This window comes from Ixodes scapularis, unplaced genomic scaffold, assembly GCF_016920785.2.
Source record: "Ixodes scapularis isolate PalLabHiFi unplaced genomic scaffold, ASM1692078v2 PGA_scaffold4__175_contigs__length_147842914, whole genome shotgun sequence".
NCBI lineage: Eukaryota > Metazoa > Arthropoda > Arachnida > Ixodida > Ixodidae > Ixodes > Ixodes scapularis.
In genome coordinates this window covers 60,122,305-60,139,046 of record NW_024609879.1, presented here as the reverse complement: position 1 = coordinate 60,139,046, position 16,742 = coordinate 60,122,305, and the positions used below count along the sequence as shown (strand labels likewise).

The 16,742-nt window shown below is 54.7% G+C and overlaps 1 protein-coding gene across 1 annotated transcript in view; it reads left to right on the top strand.

The window, feature by feature from the left end:
- Positions 1 to 237: 237 nt before the first annotated feature.
- The window catches only part of LOC121832921, a 180,059-nt gene continuing 163,554 nt past the window's right edge, over positions 238 to 16,742 (top strand). The window contains exons 1-4 of the mRNA XM_042293575.1: positions 238 to 538; positions 615 to 673; positions 1,225 to 1,297; positions 4,541 to 4,570. Of these exons, the coding sequence (XP_042149509.1) occupies positions 471 to 538; positions 615 to 673; positions 1,225 to 1,297; positions 4,541 to 4,570 (230 nt within the window). The 5' untranslated portion in view covers positions 238 to 470. The remainder of the gene's footprint in view (positions 539 to 614; positions 674 to 1,224; positions 1,298 to 4,540; positions 4,571 to 16,742) is intronic.

The following is a 16,742-nucleotide window of genomic DNA, read 5'->3' as shown; positions in this document are numbered from 1 at the left end:
AATATCATTACCTGTCTATGTAATGTGGTACATCCTATTTTTTCTGGGAGTGTCCAAAAGCTAAATCTTAGCGCTAATTAAATTTTTAGATGCGGTTTATGTCAGGACAAAAGCTGAAAGTGACGATGTTGCAAGGCTCTCAAAAGCAGCGCCAGCCACATATGGGTAGCAGCAACCGAAACGGACACACAACTGACCAATCCAACTGATGCAGAAAGAGAGCTGGTCGTGCACAAAATGTGAGTGTGGAAAGCAGCTTGGGAATCCCAACACTGCGTAATGTAATGTCGAGTCCTTAACATTTATACTTCCTTGGGATTGCTATGTTTCACCACTCAGTCAAGGCTTTGCAGTTTACCAAGCCTTCTTTATTTCACAAAGGCCAGTAAAGCAGTCGGGAGTGACAAGGAAGACAAAGAATCAACTAATTCACAAAAAAAAAAAGAAAAATAGCACAGGGATCCAGTTTGATGCCGGCAACAATGTGTTGTCATGATTTGTTGATGAGGAATGCCATGCTTTCTGCCTACACCCCAATGTGCGTGAGTAATGCTGCTAGGGGGCACACCGGCAGAAACACCTTTCTCTGACTTACCCTGCTCTATCAATAGCAGGACTACCTGCGGCTCGGCTGTTGATGCGGGAGGTGCTGTAGGGCCCTACTGCCTAACACGTGAGTCATTTATGGCCTGACCTCTGGGTACTCGTATCTTTACCGTACTAACAGAACCCATGCTTTAGCATTAAAAAGGTAACTTTTGTAATGAACCTGCAGTATATGAAAGAAGTTTGCTGTGCGGTGATAGAGCCGAACATGTCATATGCAACACATGGCTTATATCTTGCATAGAGGATATTCATTCATAAAGGGTGGAAACAATAATGCTGAGAAAGAAGGCATAAACGGCAAAGAGCTCTCTACTCTACTGTTGTGACTGCGCTCTGTTGCTGAGCAGAATGACCGAGGAATGTCCTTCCTACGTCATGACTACGTAGCAAGTTCCCCAATGTTGCTAGATTACCTCCCAAATAGGCTCCACATGCATCCACCAGGTGCACATTGAAAGATTGTTTGATTAGCTTTAAAATTAGTTTGCTTGTGCCCTTCAGCAAAAGACTGGTATTTTTGAGGTTATGTTGCAACCTGCAACTCATTAAAGCGATAAAATGAGCGCTGGAATTTGGTTTATGTACCTCTTTAATGTGAAATTGTTTTTTTTTCAGTTGCTGACGAGGACATCCTTGCAAAGAATGAGATCGTGGATCCTAGCATCGGCCTCCAGAAAAGGAAGGAATGGTGAAATAGAAAAACTTTTCACTTTCATTCAGTGTGTAATATACATTAAAAGAGTTTAGGATAGTGCAGGTGTGGCCAGAGTGACATGGAGTTAGAGCCGCAGACAAAACTACGAAAGTTTAGAGTCGCTGGAAAAAAGAAAGGGGGAGGGGGCTTCTTTTAACAAGAAACAATATGGAGGGAACAGTTATTTTCATAGAGGACAAGTATAATGGGCGATAACAACAAATGACACTCTGCATCAGAAGGTCCTTTCCACTGCTAAGCAAAAATTAATACACGATTCACTAGCCAGTCACTGCCCCTGACAACTGTTATGCGTATACGGTTGAAAGTCTTTCTAGAACAATAAAGGAAACAGGGTCACTCGACGCATCTATGGCAAAAAGCATTCCAGGTGTATATATGTAGTGTGTTGCCAGGCTGCCAAGACTTGTAGCTCTTTCTAAATTCTAGAACCCTTTTCGTCTAGGGGACACGTTTTCCAGGGAGCCGCGAGCTGAAATTGGACCCGCAAAGAGCCGCGTGCGGCTCGCGAGCCTCGCTTTGGCCACTCCTGAGATAATGTAAGCACAGTAGATTGAATCGATTGCAACAAGAACTCATTAAAACATTATTGTAGCCTGGCTCTTAATTGTAGTTACAGCCAGTGCCTGGAAAACATTCTGTTGTCATGCTCACCTGATGCAACTAAGGGATTATGTAGCTGTTTCATGCAGATGCCATGAAGCTTTGTAGGCCCATCAGCTTCGCAGACGCCCATGAAGATAGGAATTCATGTGTAGTGCTGTCTTAAATTTAAAGGCCTAAATTTCATTAATGTAATCATTTTAGTGCATTTTCAACGCATCTTGGAGTATACGGTACCACTCTACGTCAACGACTGGTATATGTGAAGCTGTTTCTCGCTTTTGTTTATAACAGATCCATGTTGGGCAAGGTGTGCACGTCAACCAGGAATGCGGGCAACATGCGGAAAGCAGAGTGCGACTCCATGTTTTGCAAGATCACTGCTGCTTCCATAGGGTGAGTGGAAGTGCTTTTGGAGAGGTCGGTGACCGGCACCCTCTCCAACAAGGCAAAGGCAGCGAGGCAAGAGAAGGCGTTTGCACCGCTCACTCAGCGCAAGGTGCAGGCTCTCTCATTAAGCAAACATTTTTAAAATCTTGATATGAATCTCGTGGAGTCGCGTAAAATATTTCATGCTAAATTCGTACCAACGAAAGCAAAACAAAATATATATTTTGAAACACAAGTAATGCATGAATGTGCATTTATTTATGGCAGAAAATATCTTGTATGCAATTTACACGATTCTAACACGCCCCCGATAGTAACACGCGGTTATAATCAACCCACGAATGTTTAAAAAATGAATTAATGTCGATCCTACTGCGCAGATAAATGTCGATTCTACTTCGCAGATAAAATAATGACGGCTGAACAACATACACTTTGTGGAAAACATTTTATCAAATGCACATACTCGGAAAGTGCCTACACTATGTGCTGTTGAAGCCCTACATCAAAAACTTGCAAGCAAAAATTCGGTTTCTTTGTCTTTCCAACCAAGCTCGCATGTCACAGTGGACCACACCGAAGACACCACCAACATCACTCGGTTTTTTGTTTTTGCCAACGCAGTTACTTTGTTTTTTAGACATAACCTTATAGTAAGATCGGTTTTGCTTTGCCAAGGCTGAAACACCATTCCACGAGATCGCAAAAACAAAAAAGCGATTTTGGATTCAGATTGGATTGGATTTGAAACATGTGTTGATGGTGATGGGGCTGTCCACTTTGCACAGTTTGTTTAGCATTTTGTTTAGTTTGGGTTTTTGGGTCCGATTGTAACATGCGTGTAATTTTGAGCTCCAGTTTTTGGGTAAAGTGCGGCTGATCCCTGGCAGCAGCAGGCAATCAGCCGCCCGGAGCCTTGAAAGCTTACAGTCGCCGATCGTGGCCTCCTTGCCACTATCAGTTGTGGAGCACACATTCGTATCAGCCGTCGCAGCGCGTAGAGGAATTCGGAACACCCAAGAATTTTCACGTCGTACACAATGCACTTAAGCCGGGGAATTTGTGAATTTGTTTTATTACAAAATTCGTACCAGTTAGTATCACCAAGGTTTTACTCTAGTAGGTTGTCTGCTAACACCTGGACATATGATGGGGGTACCCCGCCAAGAATGAGTCAATCATAACAGATAATAACCGTAAATAATCGCAGATTTGTATTTTGAACAGATAATTTTATTTTTCGTTCTGAGCAACAAACTCGAGCAAGTGCTCGAAGAGAAGTCAACGGAGAGCTCGATGCGTCGTGGGCTAGCCAGCAAACCTGGCGTGGCTACGAGCTGTGCCGTTCGGGTGCATAGTGTTTGTGTAGACGTGTTACAGCCTAGCCATTTGAAACACCTGTGGGCTTTACGTGGACCAAAGCGGACTAAGCCGTCTAAGCGCCTATGTGTGAGATAAGTAATGTCAAGGTCATCGCGTTCAGGGCGAGATTACTCCAACAGTTGAGTATACCTCCAAACAGCGGCGCTGCTCCGATGTGTAGTGCAGCTACATAGCGGTTTTCGCCATGTCACGACTACGTTCAAGATCCCCAACATTGCTAGATTACCTCCCAACGAAGCTTCAGAGGTCTCCACCAGGTGCACATTGAAAGACTGTTTAATTACCTTTAAATTTAGAGCCAGGCCATGAATGGAAGATCTTTCAAGGAATGTGAAAGATTGTTTTTATATAGAACTGCATTGTTCTTTCTGGTGCTCATGATGCTATTTTTTTAATTCTGTGGTGTGTCTAAGCTGTTACCACAGCGAGGGATGATAACCAAGTATAAGCAGTTTCCAACGTACATTGTCTACTTATCTACAGTTGTAGCTCCTATTTCTTACAAGGTCACTAGCCTAGCAGTGAGATTTATAGACATGGGCTACCTGTTTTGTGATTAAAAGAATCTAACAGAAGCCAGGGTGAGCTGTCTATTGGGAGTGGAACATAAATCAGGATACTGCGGTACTTTTGCTTTCATGGGGATCTCTGAACACTGTAAATACTAAGAAACGTTGAAGGTTTGTTAGGTGCCAGCTGCCACTTAATTGCTTTTATTTGAGACTAATTTACCCTTGGTCTTCTTAAACTATGACCCTCCAGCCTGTATTTATGACGTTCTATATTGGTTTAAGTCTGAGCTCTGCAAAAAATAATTACCCTGGAATTTCAATATTCCAGGCTGCTTTTGACTACACCTGAGGGAGAAAGGTACCGTCAGGCTGAAAGGGCAGCCCGGCACCAGAAGATACGGCGGTACCTGTCAGAAAAGCTGTCCAATCTCAAGAGAAATCAATACAAAGGTATGTGCATCTATACTCTAACTTCCTTAATTAAGTAATGTACTATTTTGGGTCTCAAGTTTACAAGCAATTATTTTAAATGATGGTATAGATAAATTATTTAGAGGTTAATATATCTAAATGTTTATGCAAACAACTTTAAAGTAGTCTGTTGATCAGCTGACCACTTGAAAAAGGTTGTGGGTTGCTTGGTCGCTACTGCCATCCCATCAGGCCGTGCTCGCTCACTCTCCAAAAAGTTGCATGGTCACACAATTACAATGACGCACGTCACTCTTACTGCCCCTTAGTCGTCTCTAGGCCCACTCTGCTGTTTACGTATGTAAATGGTTGTCCTGTGTTTGGACTCATTGCTGATCTCTGAATTGCCCTTGACATGTCCAGGCTCATCCCTTTGCTGCCTGTCCTCCCCCGATGCGTGGTCCCACCACGGACTGCCCATGCTGTTGCAGGTCTGCCATCGCTTGCACCTCATGTTGTAGCCTTTTTACCCTTTTCTTCATATTAATTTAGCTTAATTTATATATTTCCAATACTATTGAAATGGAACAGATGTACTATCGCAGCCAATATGAGCTGAAACGCCACTGCACGTGGCACGTGATGAGAGTTGTCTCTCAGATTGTTCAGCAAACCTTGGTATGCGTTGAGGTAGAAACAAATCACTTCTTGTGCTCGTTGCACCACTGTGCCGTTCCGTGTCAATTTTCAGCTCATAGTGGCGCAATGAGTGCAAGAAGCAACCTGCCTAAACCTCAGCAAACACAGAGGTTCACTGAAAATCCGACAGGTGGCTCTGATAGTACCACACGCCATGCGTCTTGGCGCTTCAACTAATATTGGTCACAATAGTACTTCCTCAAATGTTTCTGGTTTTTCTGAACCACCTAGCCATTCCGCCCAGCGAAACAATGTATGATTTCATAACTTCATAATAAAAACATCAAAGCAATGCAGCTTGTTTGACTTTATTCTTATTAGTAGCCGCATTCGCCGTACTCAAATGTCGGGCTGGCAACTACCAGTGTGCAGTGGACAATATAATTAAATTCTAAGTGGGATATGCACCTCGTCATGCTCCAGGCATGGCATAATTAAGTTTCCAAATTATGCATTCACATATTGTTGTGTTTTTTTAAGTTGTGGCCAACTCGAACTGTTTTAAATTAGCCATGAAACCACCATAATCAAACCGTAAAAAAATAGGCGTCTCAAAATACGACAGGTCACTCGACCATCAGACCAAACCAACAGACCATCAGGCCATCAAACCATCAGGCCATCAAACCATCAGGCCATCAAACCATCAGGCCAACAGACCATCAAACTATCAGGCCAATAGACCATCAAACCATCAGGCCAACAGACCATCAGGCCATCAAACCATCAGACGTCCCAAAATATGACTCCATCAGACCATCAGGATTTTCCTGATGGTCTTTTCGATAGGGGAGTGTGCCCGGGATTTCTCAACGGCGGCGGATGTTCGTTCCGCGTGATCGTGGTTTTCGCTAAGCATGCTACTGACGGCTGGTGCATCCGCGGCGACGGCGTCAGGAACGACATCGTGAGTGTGCCCGGGATTTCTAAACGGCGGCGGATGTTCGTTCCGCGTGATCGTGGTTTTCGCTAAGCGTGCTACTGACGCCTGGTGCACCCGCGGCGACGGCGTCAGGAACGACATCGTGAGTGTGCCCGGGATTTCTCAACGGCGGCGGATGTTCGTTCCGCGTGATCGTGGTTTACGCTAAGCGTGCTACTGACGCCTGGTGCACCCGCGGCGACGGCGTCAGGGACGACATCGTGAGTGTGCCCGGGATTTTTCAACGGCGGCGGATGTTCGTTCCGCGTTATCGTGGTTTTCGCTAAGCATGCTACTGACGCCTGGTACATCCGCGGCGACGGTATCAGGGACGACATCGTAGTGTGCCCGGGATTTCTCAACGGCGGCGGATGTTCGTTCTGCGTGATCGTGGTTTTCGCTAAGCAGTCTACTGACGCCTGGTGCACCCGCGGCGACGGTATCAGGGACGACATCGTGAGTGTGCCCGGGATTTCTCAACGGCGGCGGATGTTCGTTCCGCGTGATCGTGGTTTTCGCTAAGCAGTCTACTGACTCCTGGTGCACCCGCGGCGACGGCGTCAGGGACGACATCGTGAGTGTGCCCGGGATTTCTCAACGGCGGCGGATGTTCGTTCCGCGTGATCGTGGTTTTCGCTAAGCATGCTACTGACGCCTGGTGCACCCGCGGCGACGGCGTCAGGAACGACATCGTGGGTGTGCCCGGGATTTCTCAACGGCGGCGGATGTTCGTTCCGCGTGATCGTGGTTTTCACTAAGCATGCTACTGACGCCTGGTGCACCCGCGGCGACGGCGTCAGGGACGACATCGTGAGTGTGCCCGGGATTTCTCAACGGCGGCGGATGTTCGTTCCGCGTGATCGTGGTTTTCGCTAAGCAGTCTGGTGACGCCTGGTGCACCCGCGGCGACGGTATCAGGGACGACATCATGAGTGTGCCCGGGATTTCTCAACGGCGGCGGATGTTCGTTCCGCGTGATCGTGGTTTTCGCTAAGCATGCTACTGACGCCTGGTGCACCCGCGGCGACGGCGTCAGGAGCGACATCGTGAGTGTGCCCGGGATTTCTCAACGGCGGCGGATGTTCGTTCCGCGTGATCGTGGTTTTCGCTATGCATACTACCGACGCCTGGTGCACCCGCGGCGACGGCGTCAGGAACGACGTCGTGAGTGTGCCCGGGATTTTTAAACGGCGGCGGATGTTCGTCCCGCGTGATCGTGGTTTTCGCTAAGCATGCTACTGACACCTGGTGCACCCGCGGCGACGGCGTAAGGAACGACATCGTGAGTGTGCCCGGGATTTCTCAACGGCGGCGGATGTTCGTTCCGAGTGATCGTGGTTTTCGCTAAACATGCTACTGACGCCTGGTGCACCCGCGGCGACGGCGTCAGGGACGACATCCTGAGTGTGCCCGGGACTTCTCAACGGCGGCGGATGTTCGTTCCGCGTGATCGTGGTTTTTGGTAAGCAGTCTACTGGCGCCTGGTGCACCCGCGGCGACGGTATCAGGGACGACATCGTGAGTGTGCCCGGGACTTCTCAACGGCGGCGGATGTTCGTTCCGCGTGATCGTGGTTTTCGCTAGGCATGCTACTGACGCCTGGTGCACCCGCGGCGACGGCGTCAGGAACGACATCGTGAGTGTGCCCGGGATTTCTCAACGGCGGCGGATGTTCGTTCCGCGTGATCGTGGTTGTCGCTATGCATACTACCGACGCCTGGTGCACCCGCGGCGACGGCGTCAGGAACGACGTCGTGAGTGTGCCCGGGATTTCTAAACGGCGGCGGATGTTCGTCCCGCGTGATCGTGGTTTTCGCTAAGCATGCTACTGACACCTGGTGCACCCGTGGCGACGGCGTAAGGAACGACATCGTGAGTGTGCCCGGGATTTCTCAACGGCGGCGGATGTTCGTTCCGCGTGATCGTGGTTTTCGCTAAGCATGCTACTGACGCCTGGTGCACCCGCGGCGACGGCGTAAGGGACGACATCCTGAGTGTGCCCGGGATTTCTCAACGGCGGCGGATGTTCGTTCCGCGTGATCGTGGTTTTCGCTAAGTATGCTACTGACGCCTGGTGCACCCGCGGCGACGGCGTCAGGGACGACATCGTGAGTGTGCCCGGGATTTCTCAACGCCGGCGGATGTTCGTTCCGCGTGATCGTGGTTTTCGCTAAGTATGCTACTGACGCCTGGTGCACCCGCGGCGACGGCGTAAGGGACGACATCCTGAGTGTGCCCGGGATTTCTCAACGGCGGCGGATGTTCGTTCCGCGTGATCGTGGTTTTCGCTAAGTATGCTACTGACGCCTGGTGCACCCGCGGCGACGGCGTAAGGGACGACATCCTGAGTGTGCCCGGGATTTCTCAACGGCGGCGGATGTTCGTTCCGCGTGATCGTGGTTTTCGCTAAGTATGCTACTGACGCCTGGTGCACCCGCGGCGACGGCGTAAGGGACGACATCCTGAGTGTGCCCGGGATTTCTCAACGGCGGCGGATGTTCGTTCCGCGTGATCGTGGTTTTCGGTAAGCGTGCTACTGACGCGTGGTGCATCCGCGGCGACGGCGTAAGGGACGACATCGTGAGTGTACCCGGGATTTCTCAACGGCGGCGGATGTTCGTTCCGCGTGATCGTGGTTTTCGCTAAGTATGCTACTGACGCCTGGTGCACCCGCGGCGACGGCGTAAGGGACGACATCCTGAGTGTGCTCGGGATTTCTCAACGGCGGCGGATGTTCGTTCCGCGTGATCGTGGTTTTCGCTAAGCATGCTACTGACGCCTGGTGCACCCGCGGCGACGGCGTCAGGGACGACATCGTGAGTGTGCCCGGGATTTCTCAACGGCAGCGGATGTTCGTTCCGCGTTATCGTGGTTTTCGCTAAGCATGCTACTGACGCCTGGTGCACCCGCGGCGACGGCGTAAGGGACGACATCGTGAGTGTGCCCGGGATTTCTCAACGGCGGCGGATGTTCGTTCCGCGTGATCGTGGTTTTCGCTAAGCGTGCTACTGACGCCTGGTGCATCCGCGGCGACGGTATCAGGGACGACATTGTGAGTGTGCCCGGGATTTCTCAACGGCGGCGGATGTTCGTTCCGCGTTATCGTGGTTTTCGCTAAGAGAGCTACTGACGCCTGGTGCACCCGCGGCGACGGCGTCAGGGACGACATCGTAGTGTGCCCGGGATTTCTCAACGGCGGCGGATGTTCGTTCTGCGTGATCGTGGTTTTCGCTAAGCAGTCTACTGACGCCTGGTGCACCCGCGGCGACGGTATCAGGGACGACATCGTGAGTGTGCCCGGGATTTCTCAACGGCGGCGGATGTTCGTTCCGCGTGATCGTGGTTTTCGCTAAGCAGTCTACTGACTCCTGGTGCACCCGCGGCGACGGCGTCAGGAACGACATCGTGAGTGTGCCCGGGATTTCTCAACGGCGGCGGATGTTCGTTCCGCGTGATCGTGGTTTTCACTAAGCATGCTACTGACGCCTGGTGCACCCGCGGCGACGGCGTCAGGGACGACATCGTGAGTGTGCCCGGGATTTCTCAACGGCGGCGGATGTTCGTTCCGCGTGATCGTGGTTTTCGCTAAGCAGTCTGGTGATGCCTGGTGCACCCGCGGCGACGGTATCAGGAACGACATCGTGAGTGTGCCCGGGATTTCTCAACGGCGGCGGATGTTCGTTCCGCGTGATCGTGGTTTTCGCTAGGCATGCTACTGACGCCTGGTGCACCCGCGGCGACGGCGTCAGGAACGACATCGTGAGTGTGCCCGGGATTTCTCAACGGCGGCGGATGTTCGTTCCGCGTGATCGTGGTTTTCGCTAAGCGTGCTACTGACGCCTGGTGCATCCGCGGCGACGGAATCAGGGACGACATCGTGAGTGTGCCCGGGATTTCTCAACGGCGGCGGATGTTCGTTCCGCGTTATCGTGGTTTTCGCTAAGCGTGCTACTGACGCCTGGTGCACCCGCGGCGACGGCGTCAGGGACGACATCGTGAGTGTGCCCGGGATTTCTCAACGGCGGCGGATGTTCGTTCCGCGTTATCGTGGTTTTCGCTAAGCGTGCTACTGACGCCTGGTGCATCCGCGGCGACGGTATCAGGGACGACATCGTGAGTGTGCCCGGGATTTCTCAACGGCGGCGGATGTTCGTTCCGCGTTATCGTGGTTTTCGCTAAGCGTGCTACTGACGCCCGGTGCATCCGCGGCGACGGTATCAGGGACGACATCGTGAGTGTGCCCGGGATTTCTCAACGGCGGCGGATGTTCGTTCCTCGTTATCGTGGTTTTCGCTAAGCGTGCTACTGACGCGTGGTGCATCCGCGGCGACGGTATCAAGGACGACATCGTGAGTGTGCCCGGGATTTCTCAACGGCGGCGGATGTTCGTTCCGCGTGATCGTGGTTTTCGCTAAGCGTGCTACTGACGCCTGGTGCATCCGCGGCGACGGCGTCAGGGACGACATCGTGAGTGTGCCCGGGATTTCTCAACGGCGGCGGATGTTCGTTCCGCGTTATCGTGGTTTTCGCTAAGCGTGCTACTGACGCCTGGTGCACCCGCGGCGACGGTATCAGGGACGACATCGTGAGTGTGCCCGGGATTTCTCAACGGCGGCGGATGTTCGTTCCGCGTGATCGTGGTTTCCGCTAAGCATGCTACTGACGCCTGGTGCACTCGCGGTGACGGCGTCAGGGACGACATCCTGAGTGTGCCCGGGATTTTTCAACGGCGGCGGATGTTCGTTCCGCGTGATTGTGGTTTTCGCTAAGCATGCTACTGACGCCAGGTGCACCCGCGGCGACGGCGTCAGGGACGACATCCTGAGTGTGCCCGGGATTTCTCAACGGCGGCGGATGTTTGTTCCGCGTGATCGTGGTTTTCGGTAAGCAGTCTACTGACGCCTGGTGCACCCGCGCCGACGGTATCAGGGACGACATCGTGAATGTACCCGGGATTTCTAAACGGTGGCGGATGTTCGTTCCGCGTGATCGTGGTTTTCGCTAAGCGTGCTACTGACGCCTGGTGCACCCGCGGCGACGGTATCAGGAACGACATCGTCAGTGTGCCCGGGATTTCTCAACGGCCGCGGATGTTCGTTCCGCGTGATGGTGGTTTTCGCTAAGCATGCTACTGACGCCTGGTGCACCCGCGGCGACGGCGTCAGGGACGACATCCTGAGTGTGCCCGGGATTTCTCAACGGCGGCGGATGTTCGTTCCACGTGATCGTGGTTTTCGGTAAGCAGTCTACTGACGCCTGGTGCACCCGCGGCGACGGCGTCAGGGACGACATCGTGAGTGTGCCCGGGATTTCTCAACGGCGGCGGATGTTCGTTCCGCGTTATCGTGGTTTTCGTTAAGCATGCTACTGACGCCTGGTGCACCCGCGGCGACGGCGTCAGGGACGACATCCTGAGTGTGCCCGGGATTTCTCAACGGCAGCGGATGTTCGTTCTGCGTGATCGTGGTTTTCGCTAAGCATGCTACTGACGCCTGGTGCACCCGCGGCGACGGCGTCAGGGACGACATCCCGAGTGTGCCCGGGATTTCTCAACGGCGGCGGATGTTCGTTCCGCGTGATCGTGGTTTTTGGTAAGCAGTCTACTGACGCCTGGTGCACCCGCGGCGACGGCGTCAGGAACGACATCGTGAGTGTGCCCGGGATTTCTCAACGGCGGCGGATGTTCGTTCCGCGTGATCGTGGTTTACGCAAAGCGTGCTACTGACGCCTGGTGCACCCGCGGCGACGGCGTCAGGGACGACATCGTGAGTGTGCCCGGGATTTCTCAACGGCGGCGGATGTTCGTTCCGCGTTATCGTGGTTTTCGCTAAGCATGCTACTGACGCCTGGTACATCCGCGGCGACGGTATCAGGGACGACATCGTAGTGTGCCCGGGATTTCTCAACGGCGGCGGATGTTCGTTCTGCGTGATCGTGGTTTTCGCTAAGCAGTCTACTGACTCCTGGTGCACCCGCGGCGACGGCGTCAGGGACGACATCGTGAGTGTGCCCGGGATTTCTCAACGGCGGCGGATGTTCGTTCCGCGTGATCGTGGTTTTCGCTAAGCATGCTACTGACGCCTGGTGCACCCGCGGCGACGGCGTCAGGAACGACATCGTGGGTGTGCCCGGGATTTCTCAACGGCGGCGGATGTTCGTTCCGCGTGATCGTGGTTTTCACTAAGCATGCTACTGACGCCTGGTGCACCCGCGGCGACGGCGTCAGGGACGACATCGTGAGTGTGCCCGGGATTTCTCAACGGCGGCGGATGTTCGTTCCGCGTGATCGTGGTTTTCGCTAAGCAGTCTGGTGACGCCTGGTGCACCCGCGGCGACGGTATCAGGGACGACATCATGAGTGTGCCCGGGATTTCTCAACGGCGGCGGATGTTCGTTCCGCGTGATCGTGGTTTTCGCTAAGCATGCTACTGACGCCTGGTGCACCCGCGGCGACGGCGTCAGGAACGACATCGTGAGTGTGCCCGGGATTTCTCAACGGCGGCGGATGTTCGTTCCGCGTGATCGTGGTTTTCGCTATGCATACTACCGACGCCTGGTGCACCCGCGGCGACGGCGTCAGGAACGACGTCGTGAGTGTGCCCGGGATTTTTAAACGGCGGCGGATGTTCGTCCCGCGTGATCGTGGTTTTCGCTAAGCATGCTACTGACACCTGGTGCACCCGCGGCGACGGCGTAAGGAACGACATCGTGAGTGTGCCCGGGATTTCTCAACGGCGGCGGATGTTCGTTCCGAGTGATCGTGGTTTTCGCTAAACATGCTACTGACGCCTGGTGCACCCGCGGCGACGGCGTCAGGGACGACATCCTGAGTGTGCCCGGGACTTCTCAACGGCGGCGGATGTTCGTTCCGCGTGATCGTGGTTTTCGGTAAGCAGTCTACTGGCGCCTGGTGCACCCGCGACGACGGTATCAGGGACGACATCGTGAGTGTGCCCGGGACTTCTCAACGGCGGCGGATGTTCGTTCCGCGTGATCGTGGTTTTCGCTAGGCATGCTACTGACGCCTGGTGCACCCGCGGCGACGGCGTCAGGAACGACATCGTGAGTGTGCCCGGGATTTCTCAACGGCGGCGGATGTTCGTTCCGCGTGATCGTGGTTGTCGCTATGCATACTACCGACGCCTGGTGCACCCGCGGCGACGGCGTCAGGAACGACGTCGTGAGTGTGCCCGGGATTTCTAAACGGCGGCGGATGTTCGTCCCGCGTGATCGTGGTTTTCGCTAAGCATGCTACTGACACCGGGTGCACCCGTGGCGACGGCGTAAGGAACGACATCGTGAGTGTGCCCGGGATTTCTCAACGGCGGCGGATGTTCGTTCCGCGTGATCGTGGTTTTCGCTAAGCATGCTACTGACGCCTGGTGCACCCGCGGCGACGGCGTAAGGGACGACATCCTGAGTGTGCCCGGGATTTCTCAACGGCGACGGATATTCGTTCCGCGTGATCGTGGTTTTCGGTAAGCAGTCTACTGGCGCCTGGTGCACCCGCGGCGACGGTATCAGGGACGACATCGTGAGTGTGCCCGGGACTTCTCAACGGCGGCGGATGCTCGTTCCGCGTGATCGTGGTTTTCGCTAAGCAGTCTACTGACGCCTGGTGCACCCGCGGCGACGGTATCAGGGACGACATCGTGAGTGTACCCGGGATTTCTCAACGGCGGCGGATGTTCGTTCCGCGTGATCGTGGTTTACGCAAAGCGTGCTACTGACGCCTGGTGCACCCGCGGCGACGGCGTCAGGGACGACATCGTGAGTGTGCCCGGGATTTCTCAACGGCGGCGGATGTTCGTTCCGCGTTATCGTGGTTTTCGCTAAGCATGCTACTGACGCCTGGTACATCCGCGGCGACGGTATCAGGGACGACATCGTAGTGTGCCCGGGATTTCTCAACGGCGGCGGATGTTCGTTCTGCGTGATCGTGGTTTTCGCTAAGCAGTCTACTGACGCCTGGTGCACCCGCGGCGACGGTATCAGGGACGACATCGTGAGTGTGCCCGGGATTTCTCAACGGCGGCGGATGTTCGTTCCGCGTGATCGTGGTTTTCGCTAAGCAGTCTACTGACTCCTGGTGCACCCGCGGCGACGGCGTCAGGGACGACATCGTGAGTGTGCCCGGGATTTCTCAACGGCGGCGGATGTTCGTTCCGCGTGATCGTGGTTTTCGCTAAGCATGCTACTGACGCCTGGTGCACCCGCGGCGACGGCGTCAGGAACGACATCGTGGGTGTGCCCGGGATTTCTCAACGGCGGCGGATGTTCGTTCCGCGTGATCGTGGTTTTCACTAAGCATGCTACTGACGCCTGGTGCACCCGCGGCGACGGCGTCAGGGACGACATCGTGAGTGTGCCCGGGATTTGTCAACGGCGGCGGATGTTCGTTCCGCGTGATCGTGGTTTTCGCTAAGCAGTCTGGTGACGCCTGGTGCACCCGCGGCGACGGTATCAGGGACGACATCATGAGTGTGCCCGGGATTTCTCAACGGCGGCGGATGTTCGTTCCGCGTGATCGTGGTTTTCGCTAAGCATGCTACTGACGCCTGGTGCACCCGCGGCGACGGCGTCAGGAACGACATCGTGAGTGTGCCCGGGATTTCTCAACGGCGGCGGATGTTCGTTCCGCGTGATCGTGGTTTTCGCTATGCATACTACCGACGCCTGGTGCACCCGCGGCGACGGCGTCAGGAACGACGTCGTGAGTGTGCCCGGGATTTTTAAACGGCGGCGGATGTTCGTCCCGCGTGATCGTGGTTTTCGCTAAGCATGCTACTGACACCTGGTGCACCCGCGGCGACGGCGTAAGGAACGACATCGTGAGTGTGCCCGGGATTTCTCAACGGCGGCGGATGTTCGTTCCGAGTGATCGTGGTTTTCGCTAAACATGCTACTGACGCCTGGTGCACCCGCGGCGACAGCGTCAGGGACGACATCCTGAGTGTGCCCGGGACTTCTCAACGGCGGCGGATGTTCGTTCCGCGTGATCGTGGTTTTCGGTAAGCAGTCTACTGGCGCCTGGTGCACCCGCGACGACGGTATCAGGGACGACATCGTGAGTGTGCCCGGGACTTCTCAACGGCGGCGGATGTTCGTTCCGCGTGATCGTGGTTTTCGCTAGGCATGCTACTGACGCCTGGTGCACCCGCGGCGACGGCGTCAGGAACGACATCGTGAGTGTGCCCGGGATTTCTCAACGGCGGCGGATGTTCGTTCCGCGTGATCGTGGTTGTCGCTATGCATACTACCGACGCCTGGTGCACCCGCGGCGACGGCGTCAGGAACGACGTCGTGAGTGTGCCCGGGATTTCTAAACGGCGGCGGATGTTCGTCCCGCGTGATCGTGGTTTTCGCTAAGCATGCTACTGACACCGGGTGCACCCGTGGCGACGGCGTAAGGAACGACATCGTGAGTGTGCCCGGGATTTCTCAACGGCGGCGGATGTTCGTTCCGCGTGATCGTGGTTTTCGCTAAGCATGCTACTGACGCCTGGTGCACCCGCGGCGACGGCGTAAGGGACGACATCCTGAGTGTGCCCGGGATTTCTCAACGGCGACGGATATTCGTTCCGCGTGATCGTGGTTTTCGGTAAGCAGTCTACTGGCGCCTGGTGCACCCGCGGCGACGGTATCAGGGACGACATCGTGAGTGTGCCCGGGACTTCTCAACGGCGGCGGATGCTCGTTCCGCGTGATCGTGGTTTTCGCTAAGCAGTCTACTGACGCCTGGTGCACCCGCGGCGACGGTATCAGGGACGACATCGTGAGTGTACCCGGGATTTCTCAACGGCGGCGGATGTTCGTTCCGCGTGATCGTGGTTTTCGGTAAGCGTGCTACTGACGCGTGGTGCATCCGCGGCGACGGCGTAAGGGACGACATCCTGAGTGTGCCCGGGATTTCTCAACGGCGGCGGATGTTCGTTCCGCGTGATCGTGGTTTTCGCTAAGTATGCTACTGACGCCTGGTGCACCCGCGGCGACGGCGTAAGGGACGACATCCTGAGTGTGCCCGGGATTTCTCAACGGCGGCGGATGTTCGTTCCGCGTGATCGTGGTTTTCGCTAAGTATGCTACTGACGCCTGGTGCACCCGCGGCGACGGCGTCAGGGACGACATCGTGAGTGTGCCCGGGATTTCTCAACGGCGGCGGATGTTCGTTCCGCGTGATCGTGGTTTTCGCTAAGTATGCTACTGACGCCTGGTGCACCCGCGGCGACGGCGTAAGGGACGACATCCTGAGTGTGCCCGGGATTTCTCAACGGCGGCGGATGTTCGTTCCGCGTGATCGTGGTTTTCGCTAAGTATGCTACTGACGCCTGGTGCACCCGCGGCGACGGCGTAAGGGACGACATCCTGAGTGTGCCCGGGATTTCTCAACGGCGGCGGATGTTCGTTCCGCGTGATCGTGGTTTTCGGTAAGCGTGCTACTGACGCGTGGTGCATCCGCGGCGACGGCGTAAGGGACGACATCGTGAGTGTACCCGGG